General features: G+C 35.9%; 1 protein-coding gene across 1 annotated transcript; it reads left to right on the plus strand.

The window, feature by feature from the left end:
* Window positions 1–727: 727 nt before the first annotated feature.
* On the plus strand, window positions 728–19,574 carry Cat (catalase). Its single transcript, XM_076432741.1, has 9 exons — window positions 728–841; window positions 5,850–6,226; window positions 14,510–14,687; window positions 14,935–15,076; window positions 16,398–16,548; window positions 16,654–16,833; window positions 17,084–17,275; window positions 17,743–17,979; window positions 19,023–19,574. Exons 2-9 carry the CDS (start codon window positions 5,891–5,893, stop codon window positions 19,422–19,424), a joined length of 1,818 nt encoding a protein of 605 aa, XP_076288856.1. The 5' UTR covers window positions 728–841; window positions 5,850–5,890; the 3' UTR covers window positions 19,425–19,574.
* Window positions 19,575–21,354: the final 1,780 nt, after the last annotated feature.

Below are 21,354 nucleotides of genomic sequence, written 5' to 3' on the forward strand. Positions count from 1 at the left end.
TCAATATGGTTCCGTGACGATTTGCCTTCTCACCGACGAGAATCTACTCAGTAGCTGCCTGCACCGACGAGATCATGTCGATGACCTTCTGTTCTTCACTCCATTCAGAATATATTCTGGAGGGCGTAAGAGAACACCGAAATATTCGGGTGACACGAACTCCCATAAGGCTGACAGTCTCGTCGGTGGTGGAACTTGTAGCGATCCGGTATTTCAGGTCACTGTAAGTTCCACGTTATCCCCGTGCCCACAACAGTATCTCGTCGGTCACGAAACTCCATATGATGAATAATACTGCGATTCTTTATGCAAAGTAAAAATTGTTTGTTCACGCAAGAATGCCCCACCTGTTCGTCCAAATCATGAAAAAGTCTTCAAACACTGTATTCTAAATTCGAAGGGTACGTTAAATCGAACATTTAAAGTACCTTAACTATTCCTAAATGCTAAAGGATAAAATACATTATATTTAAATTGATGGCTTTCAGATTGTTAAACTGAATTGCATGAATGCATCTCTAATTAAACTAATTTCAATAATCGTAAATTAAAAAATTTGTAACTTGACATTTTGACGGGTCTCATAGCCATGCATTGACCAATAAGTATTTTCTTCGTGTGGATTCGGATCACTGTTAACTTCATTCGCTGACCGAAATTCAGATGACCGACCTGAAGCTTCCAATACATGAAGCGCAGTAATAAATAGTTCGGTCAGTTCTACTAGTCTGTGATGATACTGTGCAGGATTTAGGTTACCGAACAAGTTTCTTTGAGATAGCGGTCTTTGAAACATCGCTCGTCGATCAAGAAAAGAAAGAACCTGTTCTCAGCGTGTTTGGTATGCACTATAAGCCGTTGTGCCACTCAAACATAATTATTATAATATTTTTATGACAATCCTTGCGCGTCAATGTTACCGTTGATAAATTAAATATCTTTACAAAAGGTTGTTGAATATAACACTGTCCAACAAATTTCAACTTTTTTTATGTTCCCTAATTACTGTTGGGTCCTTGTTATAGAGTTTTTTGCGCTGATTCCGAATCTGTCCTTAATTTTTCTCCTATACGCACAGTTTTTGAGGAACATGGCTTTGAAAAAAGAAACATATTTTTCAACGTTAAACAAATATTGTGATGTTATTATAAAAGATATTGAATTGTTCTTTGCAGCAAAAGATTCTGTAGACTCTCCCGAATACAGTGATATCCAATATTAATTCATTATGATTGTTTAAACATGTTAAAACAATGATTACAGACGGAGAGACACCACTTTGCACCAATTTTTGAGGATATTTTTGAATTTATCTCAAAAAATAAGGGTCCAGAGGAAAAATTGAACTATACACGCAATAGAGCAGACTTTTATCTTGAGAAACGACCCTTTGAAGTTTGAAACGTCGACGTTTTTTTCGAACCAGAAAGCAAAATATCTTCGCCCGACATGAGTTGGCACCAGTGGCGCTCAACACCATGTTTGCTGTTTAAACATGTTTAAACAATCATAATGTATTAATATTGGATATCACTGTATTCGGGAGAGTCTACAGAATCTTTTGCTGCAAAGAACAATTCACTATCTTTTATAATAGCATCACAATATTTGTTTAAAGTTGAGAAATATGTTTCTTTTTTCAAAGCCATGTTCCTCAAAAACTGTGCGTATAGGAGAAAAATTAAGGACAGATTCGGAATCAGCGCAAAAAACTCTATAAGAAGGACCCAACAGTAATTAGGGAACTTTGGTGTTGGACAGTGATCAGTTGCTTCAAGTTTGAAAAATTTTAAGGACTGATTGAAATATATAAAATATTTCGAGTAGATTATGAAACATTCTGTTGCTTGAAACAGACTCTCTGAAAATAAATGTGATTTTATATAAAATCACTGTTGGTCGAATAATTGATAATGATATTGTGCCTATCATGTTATACATTTACTCGAGGTAGGATATCTTCTTGCACGCAACGAAACAATTAGATAAACTCGTGGAGAAAAAGTTAAGAAAACTGTATCGTAAGATAAAATCGGTCTGATTGGACATCTGCAGCGCAACTAACGCATAGAAGCGTTGTATTTTTGCGTAAGCAGGGAATCGTTCTTGGCACGAATTCGAAAGAGTTGTTAGTCCATTTGATGAATTAAAACTTGCGTCGAGATAATCACCAGATTTCGAAATATTGGCTAATAGGGTTATAGCTTTCATGTTACTGCTTTCTTGCATTTCGTCTAACAAGAGTTATTTATATAATAGTATTTTTGAATTCTACCTACTGATTTCTGCCATAAATGCATAAAATTCGTTGTCGGTTTATGTTTATATTTCCTTGTCTAACTTTTTTGCTGTAGTCCTACCCAAGGTCCCATTATTTATGTTTTCGTATGTTCATTTTAGAAATAATATGCAAAAGATAGGACGTGTATAAAACGTGCAATTCTTGTCTAAAAAGTGTCTTATACTTTTTGTTACATTTGTGAAATCGTTGATTTCCAACGTATCGATAGTATCGGTAGGGGATCGTAATTCGATTGAAGTGAATTGGTAATCAATTGCTTCGTGTATTATAATTCCACGCAGCAAAATAAAGATGGAATGGTACCAATCGAAATGTTTCAGAGAAGTAATTTTACTAAGACAGCACGATAGCGGCCAATTCTCTGTAAAAGTCTCCGTCTGTTAACCATTTTAACGCATGATTGCACCCTAAGTGATTTGCTTTTAATTCGATAAGAACGTTCGCGGCCATTTTGCGCCACGGACGATGCACATTCAAGTTTCGAACGGTAGAACCTACTTACACTTCGGACGTAATTCGACTTATTTCACTGTCTAACTCGCTGAACATGAGTTTTCCTTTTGTTTTATCGCAACGAATATTTTCTCTGTTTTGCGTAACGGCGTTCTGTTGATCCTTTTTATCCAATTTTATGCAACTGCGTGTTGCGGTAACAACGAGCTCGTCGATTTCTTAAGCACGTACGAAGTCTGGCAAGTTTTTCGCTGCGAAACGATAAGAGAAAACACAATTTTCTGATACAGCACGCAAAGCTACTTTGAGACTTTGGAAACCAGAAACTTTGTCGAGCGAGGAAGTTTTAAACGGCTCGGAACATTTAATAAGTTACAAAAATCGGTTCCAATTATGGGATGATTTTTAGTGGTGCTTTAACCCTTGTGTAGTCAACCAAAATGTATAGGTTATTTAACATCTTTCTGTATTTAACATGTCTGCATAAATTCTCATTACAAGACTATGAATTAATATATTAGCGAGTAAAGAATGGATTTTCAGAGAAATTTTGTAATATTTTTTAGAGGAATATTAACAAATTGTTCAAAGAAATACGGTAAATGGGTACTCGGGTACCCGGTTGACTACACCAGGGTTAAAGACGCCATTCGAGTGCAAAATTCTTATTTAGAATTACCTTGTAATGAGTAGACGGTGAATTTTTTATGCGTTTATGACAAAAATACACATTATATACACATTAGGGTTAATTAAACATATTAACCCTTCGCCCTCCGAATTATTTTTCAATTTTCTTGCCAAAACAACTCCGTACTATCTTAAATGTGAAAACTTTAAGGGACAGTTCCTTGATTGCTACTTATTTTAAACAATTTTGTTTACTAATTGCATTAAACATTTCTCAAACTTTGTTGTAATTTATATTTGGAACTGATGGAACTGATATTTGTTTTTAACTGAAAAATAAGACAAATAAATAAAGGGAGAACCAAATACATATAAAAACTCTATATACATATAAAAAAGTCATACTCAACAAAGGAGTCTCGAAAATTAATAATTTGTTCAACCTAGAATATTTCCATTCTCTATGATCTTTTAAATTCCATGGCTATGAAATTGATATAATAACTCATACAATACTTAAATGTTTAGTCATTGATTAGATACCGACATATGTAATAATGTAAACAATATTTTAAATAATGGTACAGCAATTTTTAGTGGCGCATCAGAGGCACCCCTCGAGAGAGAGAGAGAGAGAGTGCAAAAAGGGTTAAGAAAGAAAATAAATTACTATTTCAGTCCAGTTTGTTGCACAATAATGAGGGATTCTTATAAATTAGTTGGAGTGTGTTCTGTTAGTACGTCATCGTTATGTCCTTATTATGTCATTAGAAATTCCGGGATCTTTTAGAGGATCTGGAATTGGGAATGTGCTATAGGTACCGTTACCGAAACTGACTCATGGCCCTAAAACAGGTCCAGAAATAGTAATACTAGAATACTTGTTGTATTAGGTAATGCGTGAGTGGCGTAGTGTAATATTGCACTTTCTCGAGTTTTATTGAAATATTCGTTGCGGCTTGTATAAACTTGCAGGCAAATGGCGGCAGTGTAAATACAATGAATACGATAATTAATCACTCGATGATATTGAAACAGATGTGAATGCAACAATTTTTATCTGTTGCAAATAGTGTCCTGTAAATATTACGCAGCATATTGATCTTCAATTTACAACGCAATTGGAAGACACACGTGTTACAAAACTTTGAAAACTGCTTCCTTCTTAATAATAATTGCAAGAAAATTATTTGGTGTACAAATAAGTTCGGTGCCTTTACATATACATATTCAATTGTGATTGCATTTCAAATTAAAATTGTTTCCCGCTGCTTTGGTGTTTTGAAGCATCAACCTAATTGGTCTTCGACTTCGAAAAAGGAGGAGGTTACTCAATTCGGTTTGTTGTTGTTGTATGTGCCTTTTTTTCGAAAAGTTTAGTACGAAAAGATGGCTTCCAGTTTGAGTTTCCAACACTACAAATATCACATAGATTGTATGTACATATGTATAACTTATTTCTGTTATTTTATTTCACAATGATTATTGACGCCACGACTTGGATGTTGCAGAAAAATTAGTAAACTAATCATTTGTTTCACTTATATCACATATAAAAAAGTATTGACCTTGATTAGCCCTAAACCTAATAATTAACGGGTAAAATTTTCAGAAAATAAAGTGAAATTACTCGTTAATTATTAGGTTTAGGGCTAATGACAGCCAATACTTTTTTACTCAGAATTCGACGATCTACCATATTTTGTTATAAGAAATATAGTATTCCATTTAAAAGAACGAAGTCGACCTTCAAATTTCCGAAACGCTTCCACCCGTAAAAAAGATAAATACACTACATAATGTACCCCTTCAGATCATGCAACTTCTGTATACAAAACTTTTTCGTGCAACGCATACTTTGGAAGTTATACAATAGATGTGCAAATTGCGTGAACCACCCTGTATGTATCAGTCATGTTTAATCATCGGTAGGTTTAGTGTTAATTAGCAAAAACAACATTTCCAGCACTTTTTCTGTCGTATCGTTCATTACGTTGACAACTTTACTCATTAGCACATTTTCTGTAGCGATAATATTTTATCGTATTTCAAATGTATCCACTTAGAAAATCATCGTTTTTCGCGACTTTTGGCGAGTTTCTGCTTAAAATCCACAGATTCTTACATCTTTCGATGCGCGTCGTTTTTTCCTGCGTCAACAGATTTCGATGAATTTTTCAGCATGTGTATAACTAGCATACATCTACAAAACGCACATTTTAAATTTTCATTACGGGCTCCAATAAAAAAATGGTGCCTCTTTTACTTTCTCATGTAATTCTTAGCGATTGCAATTATTTCAAAATCTTTTTTGCGTGTTATTTAGTAAACCAATTCTTCTAATTGCTAAAAAGAAGTCAGGTCGTTTGGTCCGATCATAAAAAAGTTATATTGTTTTAAAGTGCGTTCAAATACTCTTCGTGGTTCAGTGTAGATCTAACGCTGCCCGATGGTTTGTCGGTAGGGGCTGTGGGAGGAGCGGCGAACGGCGGATAGTGCCGAAGAATGTCGAGGAGGAGCTCGGGCCTTGTTGAAGTTGTTCGGGTGGTTTCGTTCGGTCGGGCGTCAACACGCAACGCCGTTTCCCGTCGTGTTTACCACACATCGGCTGGCCGGGATGATAAAAGTCCGTTGTTCTTGCGACTGATCAGTAGCTGTTCACAACGTGGCGCGCAAGCTAGCGTGCTCGATCCGACAAAGCTCTTGGCCACACTGGCTCTACGCCGACTGACTCTAAGAACGTACTGTTGCAAGAAACAGATCGACAACGACGACAGCATGTCGGCTTCCAAGCGAGATCCTGCTTCCGAGCAGCTGAACGACTACAAAAGAAACACCAAGGTGAAAATGTTTGTCTTTTCTTTCTTTTTCTCATTTCCCTCCACCTCTTCTCTGCTTCGAGTTTTTTCTTTTTTCTCAACATCCCACACTTTCTTTCATCAAGCTCTTCTCGGTCGGTAAAATAGGTTGCCATCGGAACGATCTATAGATCTGCGCTAACTTTCTTTTTTAGAGCGAGTTAGCGTGATTTTTGGAGTTAATGCTCGGAGACGGTCTATATTTATGCGGTGTCGACGTTGACCGAGAAAGTAATAATCGTGGGCGGGAGAAATGAAAGAAACGATTGGAAAACTAGACATTTAAATGCAATGACTTTGTTCGGATTCATCAGAAATAACTTGGTTCCTGATTTCCAAGCTTCATTCCTCGCGCTATTATTTATTTTGTGGTTACAGTGATTAGGAATTCTTCGTCGTTCAGAGTTTCAGAGGAAAGAAAGAAAGATTGTATTTTTATCGACTACGACGGAATAGAATTTTATTTCTAAGACTGAGGATTTTCATGCAAAATAAAAATCGTTTTAACAAGCTGAAAACATTAGAATCGCATTATTAAATCATTGTAACTTTTTCACTGTTTAAATGGCACCTACTCATTTTTCCCAAAATGAGTTAATTGTTATTTACAAATACAATTTAAGTTATTATTTGTACTGACAAATTATTCGATTAAATATTTAGTTATTACTAATACTAAATTATTATTTATTATTAACATATTCATTTGAGAAGCTTTAGAGCTTGTTGAGGCGATTTATGCGCAATTTCGAGATACTAGTGATCCGTATGACCAAAATACAGGAAATAAGAGAAAACCAAAAATTATTTATTTATGTCCACCTCAACTCAAGTAAGAAATAATGTTTTATTATAAATAAGAAGTAATAAATATCACTTTTGGGATTATTTAAATGGCTTTCATTTCAATAAACAGTTTAGTTGATATTTGCAATTATTGTGCAATCACACTTTCATGTATTATTTATTATTTAAATAAAAGAGCGTATATGTTTACGTTTACTGCCTCGTCTCGTTGGACATGAGATATCAATTCTACATTTTTGTGGGGCAACTATGCGTTGGTTGTGAGTACTTGTGAGTCGTTCGCGACAAAGTGCTTCACGGTTGATTATTGTCATTATTGTTCCTGAATTACGCGATTGCTGATGGAAGCTATGATTTCATGCGAAATATCATCGCCTTGGGAAAGAATCCAGTAGAATCATTACGGATTCGTTAAGGATGGAAAATTTCCTTATTATATAAGGACTTCTGGCAACTTCACATGCTGAACACCGACTTTAAGAATAATTGTTTCACTAATTATACTACTCTTTGATTACTAGACCTGCAGATTTTATGCACTTATAATAAAAATGAGTAGCTCTAATTTAAAAACAAGACAACAGAGAGATACTAACTAAAACTTACTAAAATTTAGATTAAAAAATAAAGATACGACCTCTGCTTTCCGCAACAAATGCAGAAAATTTTTATTTTGCACAATGCAAATGTATTTTCCCTTTTAATCATTTTAATAAGTTGCAAATAATATAACGTCATAGAATTCTTCTAATTTCTTGACAGTTTTGTCTTTCGTAAAGTTATTTTTGCTATAAACGCATAAAATCCGCGGTGTACTCGTAAAAAGTGTACTAATTGCAAACTAATTTACAATTCCAGTAATTGTTCTCAAATCCAAAGTCTGCTACATACATATAATTTACCGTGAAAAATTGTTGTCAATCTCAATTATATTTCTGCTGATTCACGCTGCAACGAGTTCAGTAAAACCCGAACATACTTTTTAACTAGTATTTTTCAAAGATAACATCCCCAGGTAACTTCGGACTGCATATTTCTTATGAAATGCTATTTAATACGTACCAATCGATTTCTAAGATTAGAAATTAAAATAATCGTTATCGTACAAAACGCAAAATCATTCGATGTCAATTGGAGACTCCAATCTTTCAATAACATTCCTCGGAAGTTTTCTATCACAACGTGCTGTTCTTATACATTTTCTTTCTCAAAGCAATACAACTCGTCGATGAACCGCTATCAATGAGTAAACTGTAGTAACTGTACCTTATCAGTTTCATAACGCATTTCCTTGCAACGATTCACACGGTACCCAGATCACTGCAAAACATGTGTGACGATATCCACCAGGACGCGATCTTGCGAGGAATATCATTAACCCCACCGATTTTACTATTATTAGCTCGTCTTGAGTACAGGTGTAGATATGTATGTGTGTACAGTGAACAACGTAAGTATTTGAACGCACTTTAAAACAGCATAACTTTTCTACCACCTTTTTATTAGCTCGCTTTCTTGTCTGTCTGTTTGTTCGGTACAAATTTTGCAATTGATTTTAATTATAATTGTACCAAATTTCGACCTGATGTTTTGTAAACAATTAGAAGCATTGGTTTACTAAATAGAAATTAGTTTATGTTATCGACGCACAGGTTCGATCCAAAATCAAAACAAAGCAATTTTGCAATTTAAAAGATTTTTCTCAACGTGTCCATCCAAGTATGGATCATCTTCAAGAGAATTTTACGTTTGCCATGTGTAAATTGTTTACAAGTGTTTAAATTTCCATTATTCTAGATTGATCTTTCATCTAGCGCTTTTGGCTACTGAAAAACCCCATCTTTGCACTATCGACAAATGAGAAGGCCCCTCCCCTTTACACTTGCAGTCCTACAAACGAGTCTACACCCTTAATCTTCTTAAATTCTTTTAATCTTCCTACTGTCTTAACCCTCATCCGCCCGTCATTTTCGCAACCTTGTGTGTCAAATTCGCACAATGCTAAAACATCAAATGAAACTAAACGACAAATAATTAATTTCCTTGACTATTTTATTTAGAATAAAATAATAAATATTTACGCAATATTTTCCCACTGGATTTGGATATATGTATTCTTCCTGGGTTTCCTTCGCATGTAGTCGACTTCGGTTTGTTTCGATTTTACCGTTCTCAGCTTTGTTTTGGAAACGAAAAGATTATGTAACGTGCTTTCTTTCTTCTTCAAGGTCACGCCAGCTTTCGATATTCAAAGCTAGACATGTCTAGCTGTAATTTAAAGAGGTTGTAACAGTTACAGAACCAGTCGTCAAAGGACTTGGAAAAATGTGATAACTTTGTGGGTCAGATTGACACATCAGGTATCTTTTTGTAACAAATGTTGTCACATTTTTTTTTCGCATATCTTGCTTTTAACAATACTAAATATATATCATGTTTAAAAAATGAAAGTCACGAAGTTTTGGATGAATTGGTCTACAAATGGCAGAAGGAGGAACAGATAAGAGTGAAATTTCACCTACTCAATATTATCATAATTGCATAAAAAGTTCGGTTCATTTCGTAAAGCACTACTTCAGCGAAAACAACTTCTGTTATTTTCATACTTGTGTGTGCGTGATTATAAATAAAAGATTCCTCATCAAAATTCAACAAGCTTCTGAATAAAAATTAAATGATCGCGGCCTTTGATCGCCCACGAGGTTAATGAGATACAGGTTTGTTTTCTTAAGATAGCAGTTGTAATCAACAACGAAAGTTTTTCGATCTTTGCCTCTGCAATATCAGATCTGAATTGTTCGCTATATTTGCCGATGTTAATCTTTACTTGATTTTATCGCAAATGTTCTTCTTCGAGATTCTTGTATAATGATGTTTAAAATGCTTCAGTGTACAAATTCGAACTTTCCAATTAAACAGTTATAAGTGGTTGTTAGATTATTGGCAATAAAATTGCAACGGCCAAGGAGCAAAAATGAATTTCGATGTCCATGAGAAACACTGTAGTTCTCTAACGTAAAATCATCGGACCCATAGGCCTGGTATTTCCCGTACCCAAGGGCCAAGGGCCAGGGCAATAAACGATGCAGCCTTGGGGTTTTCCTTATTTCAACTGGGCGACTGTTTTTCTCTTTCGCCCCTGTCATTTACAGCTCCAAAATTCTAAAGTTCCAAAGCTCGGAAACCCTGAAATTCTAGCTCGAATAGCTCTCAAATTTCTGGTCTCCTTGAAATCGTTTGAACTTAGGCGCTGCATAGAAAACTCTCTCTAAAAACTCGAGTCTTGAGTAAAACTTACAGGAGGACCCACCATAATCACCTGTAGTTTTTTCCCGTGAAAATAATTACTGATGAAGTTACGAAAGACCGGAAAACTAACTTACGAACAATAAAGAACATGAACCCACTTCTAATGCTAATTCCCATGCAAGTTATGACAGAGCGTCATCGCGATGTAGAAAAGTCGCGCAGTTTATTTCGCGGAAATAAAAAAGTAATATTGTTGGCAGCCATCGCCCTTGATGCATCACGGATGACGAAGGCGAAAATGTTCTTCGCGAACAAATATTTTGTCGCGATCATTCTGAAAGACCCTTTATTGGGAGTAGGACTTCTAAAAACACACTATCTTCTTCACCACAAGTCTTCTTTCATTTCGTATATTACGTCAAGGTCAATTAACTATGTAAGTATGTGTTTATCTCGAAACGAATGAGTCAATTATATGGTGCCGAGGTGGTGTAATCGTTAATTGTTAGAGAATTTAATCAGTTCTTTGTAAAATCAAGTCTGAATCTAAGAGTGAGGACTTTTAGTATGTTTACACCTCTACAACTTTTCGTTGGCTGGACTATTTACTGCGGCAAGAATTGATTTATTTAATGGGTTTCGATAGCATTGTACTCTAGATTATGAAAACAATAGCACATCAAATCTTATCATCAATAATGGCTTGCATAATGCCTCAAGGTTTCACACCGTTCTTATCGGAATTTTCCGCGTGATGACAATACACCATAAAAAATCTTTGCTCGATGCCCATGTCGTAACTTTCCATTTTCTACGTGGGCGATCGTTAAACAGGTTGTACCATTTAAATGGTCAATGTGAGTCATGCAACAGGGGAAAGTCAGTTTTTCCTCGACTGTTTTTACAAACAAAAGCGAAGGAAGAAGTTCGTGTCTGGCTAGGAATAAATCTATGCGTTATTTGATGCGTACTGTTTCCTCCAGCAGTGAAAGGATTAGAACCCAGTCGTTGAGAAGTGAAAACTTTTAGGCAGATTGCGCTGGTTGGCTACGGGCTGACGAACTGCTAACATGTAATGTGTTAGATATATTTACGCATCCTATTTACAGTTGCAGAGTCACGTTTGCTGTTAGGCGAATATGGTTTGTTACATTCTTCATTTTTTCGATGTATCTACCTACTCGATTTATCTCTAAACTGCGTGCGTTTAGTCAAAATAAAAACTGCGGATCTTTATGCAATTATGGCTTGCGAAAATTTTCAAAAAATGCTGGGATACAAAATACGACAGAATTTAGTTGATCCTAATTTATTTCAGATCTGGAATTCTATTTGATTCGAGTTTCTGAAAATTCGTCTACAAAAATTGCAAATTGCATAAACATCCGCAGTCTAATCATCAGAAACGTGTCCTTAAATTCTTCGAAAGCTTTTACGGGTTTGTATTTCACCGATTCTGTCATAAATGCATAAAATTTGCAGTTTATTTACTTCGTTTGTAGACGAACACGTATGTGGAAACACATTCTTCCTAGACTGTGGCATGACTAATGGTAAAATCTTTTTGACACACTTGCATCTTTGAGTATTGCCTATGTTTAACCTTGTATCATCGTAGCCGCGTGATTCCAACTTGCGTTTCAAATTGGCTCCTCTGTGTTGAAGAATTCCGAAACTATTACGAATTTGCTGAACAATATTACATTAATCCTTTGCGCTCCGAATTATTTTTTAATTTTGTTGCCAACAACTTGTTTGAAATCTACTTAACTGATTTCAAACAATTTTGTTTAGTGATTATATTAAATATGGCTCTCAAATTTTGTTGTAATTTATATTTCTGGAACTTATACTTGTTCTAACTAAAAAATTGTCTGCATCGATTGCGAGAAATAGAAACACATTGAATGTTGTTTCTTCCCTTAATGATTTTAATACAGGAGAAATTAAATATTGACACCTTCAATTGTTAAAATTTCTCAACAATTTTGAATTTCATCTTCTCAATTTTACTATAAATGCATAAAGATCCGCAGTCTAGTCATTACTCTCTCCTGTAGAATTTGTATTTTTATATTTGTGACGTGCATGAACGACATGCGAAACATTGAAATTTTAATTAATCGTCTCGAACTTTTGTCCGCTACTGTATCTATGTGACTCGTTAGAATCGTAACTGCACACTGTCTGCAGGATCAGTATTGGTTCTTTTTCCCTTCACAGCATTTGTATCTAGCACGGTCGAATAATTCTAACATGAAATGTGTGACGTAAGCGGGCGATTGCAATCCTCCACGGAATTGCAGAAATTGCGCGGTAGTCCGTGTACGATATACAAATCGCGAATCAACGTTAGGTATCTTATAGATAGTGTAGACTCTATGTATAGTGTAGAGCGTAGGCCGATGAACGACAATAATTGCCAATACGATATACCGAAGCGTGTCACGGTTGCACACGCGATGAAAAAAAATCGTCCGATAATGCAGCATTAAAAGAAAAATTGCTAAACGATAACGTCCACGCGACAATTTCACCGTTAGATCTGCTGCAGATAAATGTTTGATCAATGTCGGCTCTCGCAGAGACGATCGGTAGATAGTAACGATCGATGTTCACGCAAAATGGATCGTAGAACACAGTTTCTGTCATGAAAGCTTTCGTCGTTCTATCAGAGTCACTAAAAATTGCTGTACCATTATTCAAAATATTGTTTACATTATTAAGTATGTTCGTATCTAATCGATTATTACACATTTAAGTATTGTATGAGGTATTATACCGATTTCATATCTATAAAATTTAAAAAATTATAGGGAATATAGAAATATTCTAGGTTGGAAGAAACGTTTGACTTTCGAGTTAAAATATCTCCGAGTGAAAAGGGTTAACAACGCGGAGAGCTAATTTTCTTTTACGTTCCATTTAGACGAAGTGTAAATATAGAAAGTGCGAATACACTATCAGAAATTGTACCAAGAAAGTCGTAACATTTCGTAACGTCTCGGTAATATGCATCAACAAATAGTAAACATATTGTTTAATATTTTCTGAATTATGAAGTATTGTTTTTTAAGTTTGACGAATGATATAGTATACAAACTATGTATATATTTTTCGTTATGGTAATAGCAGAATTGTATCTTATCATTTAATTGTGGACAATATATTTAAAATATATACAAACACAGGAAATTGTTCTCGCAAGGTTGTCATTATCTCAAAAATAATGTAGAACTGTACTATTATGCTAAAACCACTCTATTACCATGTATGTATACATTTGCATAGTATGAATATATACAGTCTGTAATTAATAGACATGCTAATGGTTTATCAACTGTATCTTTAGTTCAACTATCGATAGTAGAATTCTGTACATTTGTTTAGAGTTCATGTATTTTTCAGATGTTTAATTCGAATCCAACTATTTCCATTTTTTGTGTAGCCAACCAAAATGTATGTAGATTATTTAAAACCTTTTGTATTTAACATATTTGCACAAATTCTCATTTTAATACTACAGATGAATATATTAGCGAGCAAAGAATGGACACTCAGAGAAATTTCGTAACATAATTTATTTATTTCGGCTTCGCAGCCCAGAAATGGACTTGATTCTACGATCTACTTTCTCACTCACTAACTATTTCTGCTCTATATTCATTTTTATTTCATTTACACTAAATTACACAACCTCCTGTGTTTGCCTTTGGTCTATTGCTCAATTCTGAATCCTCTTCATTCACAGCTACGGTTGGCTACACAAGGATTAAATGTGAACGAATACATTCACTATAGATTGACTAAAATTCCAGCATCGATTGCGAGAATTGTTAGTAATTCCAATTTTATGCGATTCATACTATTTGTATAACCTGTGACACGCGTTGTGCAATATCAAATGCTAGGTAGACATTACGCATGGACGTCTATTCGCAATGTTTCACGATCCTTATGAGACTCAATATGTTCCTTCGAAGTAGTTAGGTGCGTCAATTGTTTACTTACTGCTGACTCAGTAATTTCTCATTATGTCAAGTGACGTTTGAACAGTTCTCTATTCAATCCTCGTTTATCGAAGAAGAAGATCATACAGAGAATAAGCATAAAGAGATCCGCAGTCTAGTAATATGTATTTTTTTGACAGTAATTTATGTGGGTAATGCCCAAGTCTGGCTTGTTCTAACGATCTTTTATCTTCCGTTAGGGCGAATGTCCGACGGTGCTGTTAACCGGAAATGGAGCGCCCATTGCCGAGAAGAAAGCCAGCTTGACAGTGGGCCCGCGTGGGCCCATATTGCTCCAAGATTTCGTTTATCTTGACGAAATGTCCCATTTCGGTAGAGAAAGGATTCCGGAACGTGTGGTGCACGCGAAAGGAGCCGGTAAGTACGCTTATCAGGTTGTTATCATAACTCGTGTAACATGTAAAATGTTAATTGACGCAACTTTTCAACGCAACCAAAGTCATTTCGTTTTTCGTGTAGAGAAGGCATTGCTTCAATTTGTTAGTACTTGCAAAATCCTAGAACATAACTTACAGCTGCATTCGCCCATAATTCCCGTTTAAATATGAAGTTTCCGCTGCAATAAGCATTACATCGTCTCTCTCTCTCTCTCTCTTGGTCGTAGGTGCTTTTGGGTATTTCGAAGTTACCCACGACATCACAAAATATAGTAAGGCGAAAGTGTTTTCCCGTGTCGGGAAACGTACCCCCGTTGCCGTAAGATTTTCCACCGTCGGCGGCGAGTCTGGTTCAGCAGATACTGTCAGGTAATCATAAGCAACATTTCTTCTAGAATGTAGGGGAAACTGGGGCTGGTTGATACGTTTCTGATAAAAACAGACTGTGTAATACGATCGATCTTAGCTATATCTGCTGAAATCTCTTTCGAGAGATTTTTTTCAAGCTGCCCCTGACATTGTGTAGTCATTGAATAAGAAAATAATTCTTCCTAAAGATGAAGTTCTCTCATTTTGGTTTTACTCAAAATACAAACTGTCCGCATCAATTGTAAATCAATAGTAAATTCTGAAATTCTTTTATTACTACAATTTGTGTTCCACAAAACCTATAAAAATCAAGTTTTATGCGAAATTCTTCGCGGTTCGGCAGATCGCGTGACGGAAAGTGCCGGAAATGTCATCACTAATGTTCTTTCGCTCCGAATTAGTTGACTCGTTCACTCGGAAATGCGCGAAAAAGCGACTGGCAACGCGACCAAGCACGTCGTCCTTGTGTGGAAAAGTTTCTTATCCTAAAAAACAATCGTTTCCAATGAATCACGAGATCGCGAGGTTTTTTCTAGTAGGACTGTGTTTCAATAGATGGCTCAATCCGCTTCGTCTATTTGCAATTGGGCCGCGGGGCTTGCGACATTTGCAAATATTGTTCATCCCGAAACCAGAGATACGGGAAATGCGGTTAACCTTTCCTAATGTTCCTTTAATATCGATCGTATAATTGTTAATAAAAGATGTACTAATGCTTACGGCGCACTGGTTCGATCTGATTTTACATCAAAAGCAATTTTGCAAATAGCTACTCAGTAGCTTGTGTAACGACGTGAGAACAGCACGTGTTTCGTTGTTTCAATTTCAATTTAGTTAAAACAATTTCATTAAGCAAACGCAATTGATAGTTTTCTTGAAAATGATCTACACATAGATCGAAACGTCGAAAATTCAAGAAAACTATCAACTCCCGAAAGGGGGTGGTTCCTGAGACCACATCAAGCGACATTTTCCTTTGCAAAAATGTTATCCACGGCTTTGTTTAGGAGTTATTAACGAAAAACAGTCGCCCAATAGACAACTCGCGTCTAGGTCGCGCTCTGATTGGTCCGTGTTTTTCGTTAATAACTCCTACACAAAGCCGCAGATAACATTTTTGCAAAGGAAAATGTCGTTTGAAGTGGTCTCAGGAACCACCCCCTTTCGGGATTTTCACGAATTTTGGGACTCCCTGTAGTATTTGTCAACTTACAATCGTTACTGTTTCTTACAATCGACGAAGAAAATTTTTATCTTGTAGAGTCTAATTATGTATATCAGTCATTGCTTTTCCTATTATTAATTGTTTCTTTGCTTTCAGAGATCCGCGCGGGTTCGCGGTGAAGTTTTATACCGAGGAAGGTATCTGGGACTTGGTTGGCAATAACACGCCCATTTTCTTCATCAAGGATCCGCTGTTCTTTCCCAGCTTTATCCACACGCAGAAGAGGAATCCAGCTACCCACCTGAAGGTCTCGTCTTGCTTCTCTCTCCCTCTCTTTATCGTTATATTTGTAGCGTTAATTATCGATCGTTATTCTAAACAATCTAAACGTTTTCTTAACTGGTTTTCACAGGACGCGGACATGTTCTGGGACTTTATTTCTCTGAGACCCGAGTCGACCCACCAAGTCATGTTCTTGTTTTCTGATCGTGGTATACCCGACGGTTTTCGTCACATGAACGGCTACGGCTCCCACACGTTCAAACTGGTGAACGCTGAAAATGAGGTGGTGTACTGCAAATTCCACTACAAGGTGCATACAACTGTTTCATATTTTTCATACATAGCTATCTTCAAATTCTAGAAAGTAAACGATGACACATAAATTTTTAAATATTCGTCGAGAGTCTCCACAGTGCCGCGGCATCGTTTCTGAACATTGTTATTTTGCATAAAGATCGAAAGCCTATTGGTAGCGAATCTAAGACGGACGAACACTTAAAATTCTTGTGCATTTTGTTCAATTTTATCGCATCAGTTTTTATCACAAGATTGTTTAACAGACTGATCAAGGAATCAAGAACCTTCTGGCTGAAAAGGCGGCACAATTAAGCTCGTCCGATCCTGATTACTCTTTACGGGACCTGTATAACGCGATCGCCGGCAACCGGTGTCCGAGCTGGACGTTCTCCATCCAAGTTATGACTGCAACTCAGGCGAAGAACTTCAAGTGGAACCCATTCGATGTGACCAAGGTAAAATGATCTACAGTCGACAAGGCATCGATCACAGTATTTCTGAACCTGGACTTCCATGGGTTGAAACGGTTTCGAAGTTCACTGATTGAAAGTGAAATAATTCTACGTTATTTACAAATTGACAATATTAGAATCTACAATAAAATGAAAAGTAATCAATAGACTGCGGATGTTTATGCATTTTCCAATTTTCGTCGACAAATTTGAAGAAAATGGAATGAAATAAAATCATGTTTTGAATGGAAACATCCCTTGTAGATCCAAAACAAATGGAAATTGTACAAAATTCTATCGGATTTTATATTCTAGCCATTTTTGAACATTTTAAGAAGCCATAAATGCATAAAGATCCGCAGTCTAGTAATCAACATTTCCGCAATAATTCACGTAATTTATCTTTATACATATTATAGTACGACGTCAGATTGAATGGCTAAAGGAGTTGTTACTTTAAATTTGAACAGGTATGGCCGCACAAGGAATTTCCGCTCATCCCTGTTGGTAAGCTGGTCCTAGACCGAAATCCTGAAAATTACTTCGCTGATGTGGAGCAAATAGCCTTTGACCCGGCTCACATGATACCCGGTATTGAACCAAGCCCTGACAAAATGCTACAGGGTCGTCTATTCGCTTACGGCGACACTCACAGGCATCGTCTTGGACCGAATCATCTCCAATTGCCAGTCAACTGCCCATACAAGGTAACTTCTGAATAACAAATTCGTCTCTTCTAATTTTACACACATATACAGGGTGAGTCACCTAACGTTGCCACCTCAAATATCTTTGTTGTTTTTAAAGCCTAAGTATGAAGTCCTTTTTTGTTTGATTGTTTTACGTCGCTTCTTCAACTGCTATGGACCTACAGTTTTAAGTATGAAGTCTACAAATAAAGGGCTTCGAATACTAGTGAGTGATTAACGAGTAGACTGCGAATTTTTAATGGTTAATGCAAAATAATAATGTTCTGTGTCTGTTATATGGACTAGGAGCTACTTCGAAAGCTTATACGTGCATGGGTAATTATAGTCACTGAATTCCTAATGAAAGGGACTATCATTGTAGGTAGGTGTTTAAAAAAGACCTTGATATCTCTAAAAAGAATCGCATAAAAACAAAAATATTCTTGGTATTATGTGAGTCCCACTGAACCATTCAACTTTGTCCTTCAGACATTTGATGTATCTTTAAAAACAATAAAGATATCTGAGGTGGCAATCTTTGAGGAAATGTCTTTATCTTGTGAACTTGAATGATGCAGAGAAATATTTTTCAACACAATGGCAGTCGTATGAAGCAGAAATTCACTAGGATTGAAACTTTTCTCGAGTAATGATGAACGAATCTCAAAGAATTTTGCGATGTCTTAAAAATCGTTGGTTTCACAGACGTGTGAAAAATAGTGTCACCCTTTTTTCATTGAATCGTAAAACTAGAACTAACAAACCGATGAAAATGAGTTTTTAGTAGTTTATTAGGAGCACAAAGAAATTCACAACCCAAGTCACCGGTGATTTAAATTATCTGGAAAACTACTAAATAAGTACCAACTAACAAATTTTCAACTATTACTATTTACTTTGGTTTGTAAATTTCTTTGTATTTCTTGAGATATTCATTCATCAGTATGCTATCTTAAAATATAGCCAAACTGTTAAAACACTCGACTAATAGTAACCTAACCATTTTCAATCTGATGGAGCGTTGCTACAGCATAGAAATAATGGCACTTGATGTTTTTCAGGCTATTTCGGCGATGAACTACCAGCGTGACGGTCTGATGCCACTATACAACCAGGGCGGTGCACCAAACTACTACCCGAACAGTTTCAACGGACCGAAAGAATGTCCAGCAGTTCGTTCACCACCGTTCCACGTCAGTGGAGACGTGGATCGCTACGATCCAGTGGACGAGGATGATTTTGGCCAGGCGACCACCTTCTGGAGAGAAGTCTTAGACTCGGATGCGAAGAGCAGGCTCGTGAACAACATGGTAGGCAGCCTCCGCAACGCATCCACCTTCATCGCCGAAAGAGCGGTGCAGAACTTCTCCGAAGTGGACGTCGATCTCGGCAGAAGACTCACCGAGGGTCTCCGCAAATCTGGGATGAGGCTGAATGTCTTCGGCAAGACGGCCAGCCTGTGAAAAGATTGATTCCCTATCTCTTTTTTCTACTACATCGTCGCTAGACCTCCACCTTTGTAATTATCGCTGTCCCATTTAATGGCTTAGTCGAGTACACCACATGATTTGTTAATATTTTACACAAATAAATAAAATTATTATTTTTCGTTAGTGGCGGTTGTTATTCATAAGCCGCACACGTTTCTTCGAGGCACCATTAAAAGTTGCTGTACCATTATTCAAAATATTGTTTACAATATTGAATATGTTGACATCTAATCAATCACTAAATATTTAAGTATTGTATAAGGTATTATGTATAATATGTTGACCTTCAAATGACCTTCGAAGGAGTTATTTTTCAAAAAACATAACGTAGGAAGATAATTTAATTATAATATAATATAATAAGTTCATGTAAACTGTGTTCATGTAAAAAATGTTGATGTTGTTACGTCCTAAGGTGAACGTTTTTAAGAGGTAATTTTATTTTAAAGACTTAGATATAGAGGATATTCACTTATTGATGATTATGATTTCTTAAACGGGAAATGATGTGTCGCATGTTTGAAAAAAATTTCTTTCGCGCGCGGTATTGGAAAAACCACAATTTTCATGAAATTGTGCAAGTTTAACGAATTTTCTCAAGGTTAAAAAACGTTCGTACCACAAGCTCCATAATTATTTCATATTCTGCAGTTTCAGCTTTAATTTTAAAAAAATTTCATCGCTCTACCTCATTTCTATCGAAAGTTCTTTGATTTTGAATCGAGTTTGGTCCAAATTTTCCACTGTGGGCCGGCGCGGCGCTAACTTCAAACACAGCTGCCATACGTAACCCACTCAATCGAATCGGCAGAATCTCTGCTTCAATCTGACGTTCGGATCATGGTGTTGCGATCGTTTCTCGCCAAGATACAGCGAGTTAAAGGAAAAATAGAAATTGTGCATTTTTTAAGCATATTTTCAGAAACAGCTGGTATATCGAAATGTTAATGAAATTGAAAAAACAAAAGGAGTGCCTTGAAGAGGAAGAAACCCTCTTTCTATTGCTTTTTTCCACAAGATTCTACGGTAATTTTTTCGCTTTCTGGAGCCAGTTAAAGTTAAAAAGCCCATATTTACTTCAATGTTGAATAACTCGAATAAAAAAAATCGCACAATATTCAACAACCACACAATCTACACAGGAAAGATAGCCCTTCCAAATGATATTAACGCGATTTATCAAAAAAATTTGTTGCTCCCCGTATGATGTTTCAAAGTTGCACAAAATTTTTGCTAACCGTCAATGTTGTCTTCATCTCGCTATAACTTTGTAAAAAACCAACATAGCAACACTTTGCAACAGAGCATCTGAAAGTAGAGGTTTCAGGCTTTCAAACCATTGTTTAACGATTAATATTCTAGCACAATGTAGCACAAACTTAGCACAACTGAGCACAACTATTGAAATTATGCAATAATTCAAGAAGTGGAGGGCCAACTTCCAAGAGGCTGTTTTATGAGCGTTTTGGTCGTAGTTGATTTATAGGTTTTGCACTCTAAATTCAATTTCTCAAGTTCACCTTTTTGTAAATGAATTTCACCCTTTTTCAAATGAATTTCACCCTTTTGCAAATCAAATTAAACCTTTGCAAATCAATTTCATCCATTAAGAATATTATTGCAAGGGAAACATAAGACTCAATACTCGCAATACGTTTCAATAAATACATATGTTGTTTAATTTTTTAAATTTATTATCATCAGAAAATGGCTACAATGAATATGCATATCTACACACAGTTTTCATACGTTACAAAGTTAATGAATTGGTAATTACCTTTAAATAAGTATTTGATGTACATCTTTGCAATAAATAAAATGTTCAATTTCCTAACAATTAATTTACATTTGATTTGATTATTTTTTACAAAAACTTACTTAAAAATATTTTATTTATAAAAGG

Source organism: Lasioglossum baleicum, chromosome 10 (assembly GCF_051020765.1).
Source record: "Lasioglossum baleicum chromosome 10, iyLasBale1, whole genome shotgun sequence".
NCBI classification, from domain to species: domain Eukaryota; kingdom Metazoa; phylum Arthropoda; class Insecta; order Hymenoptera; family Halictidae; genus Lasioglossum; species Lasioglossum baleicum.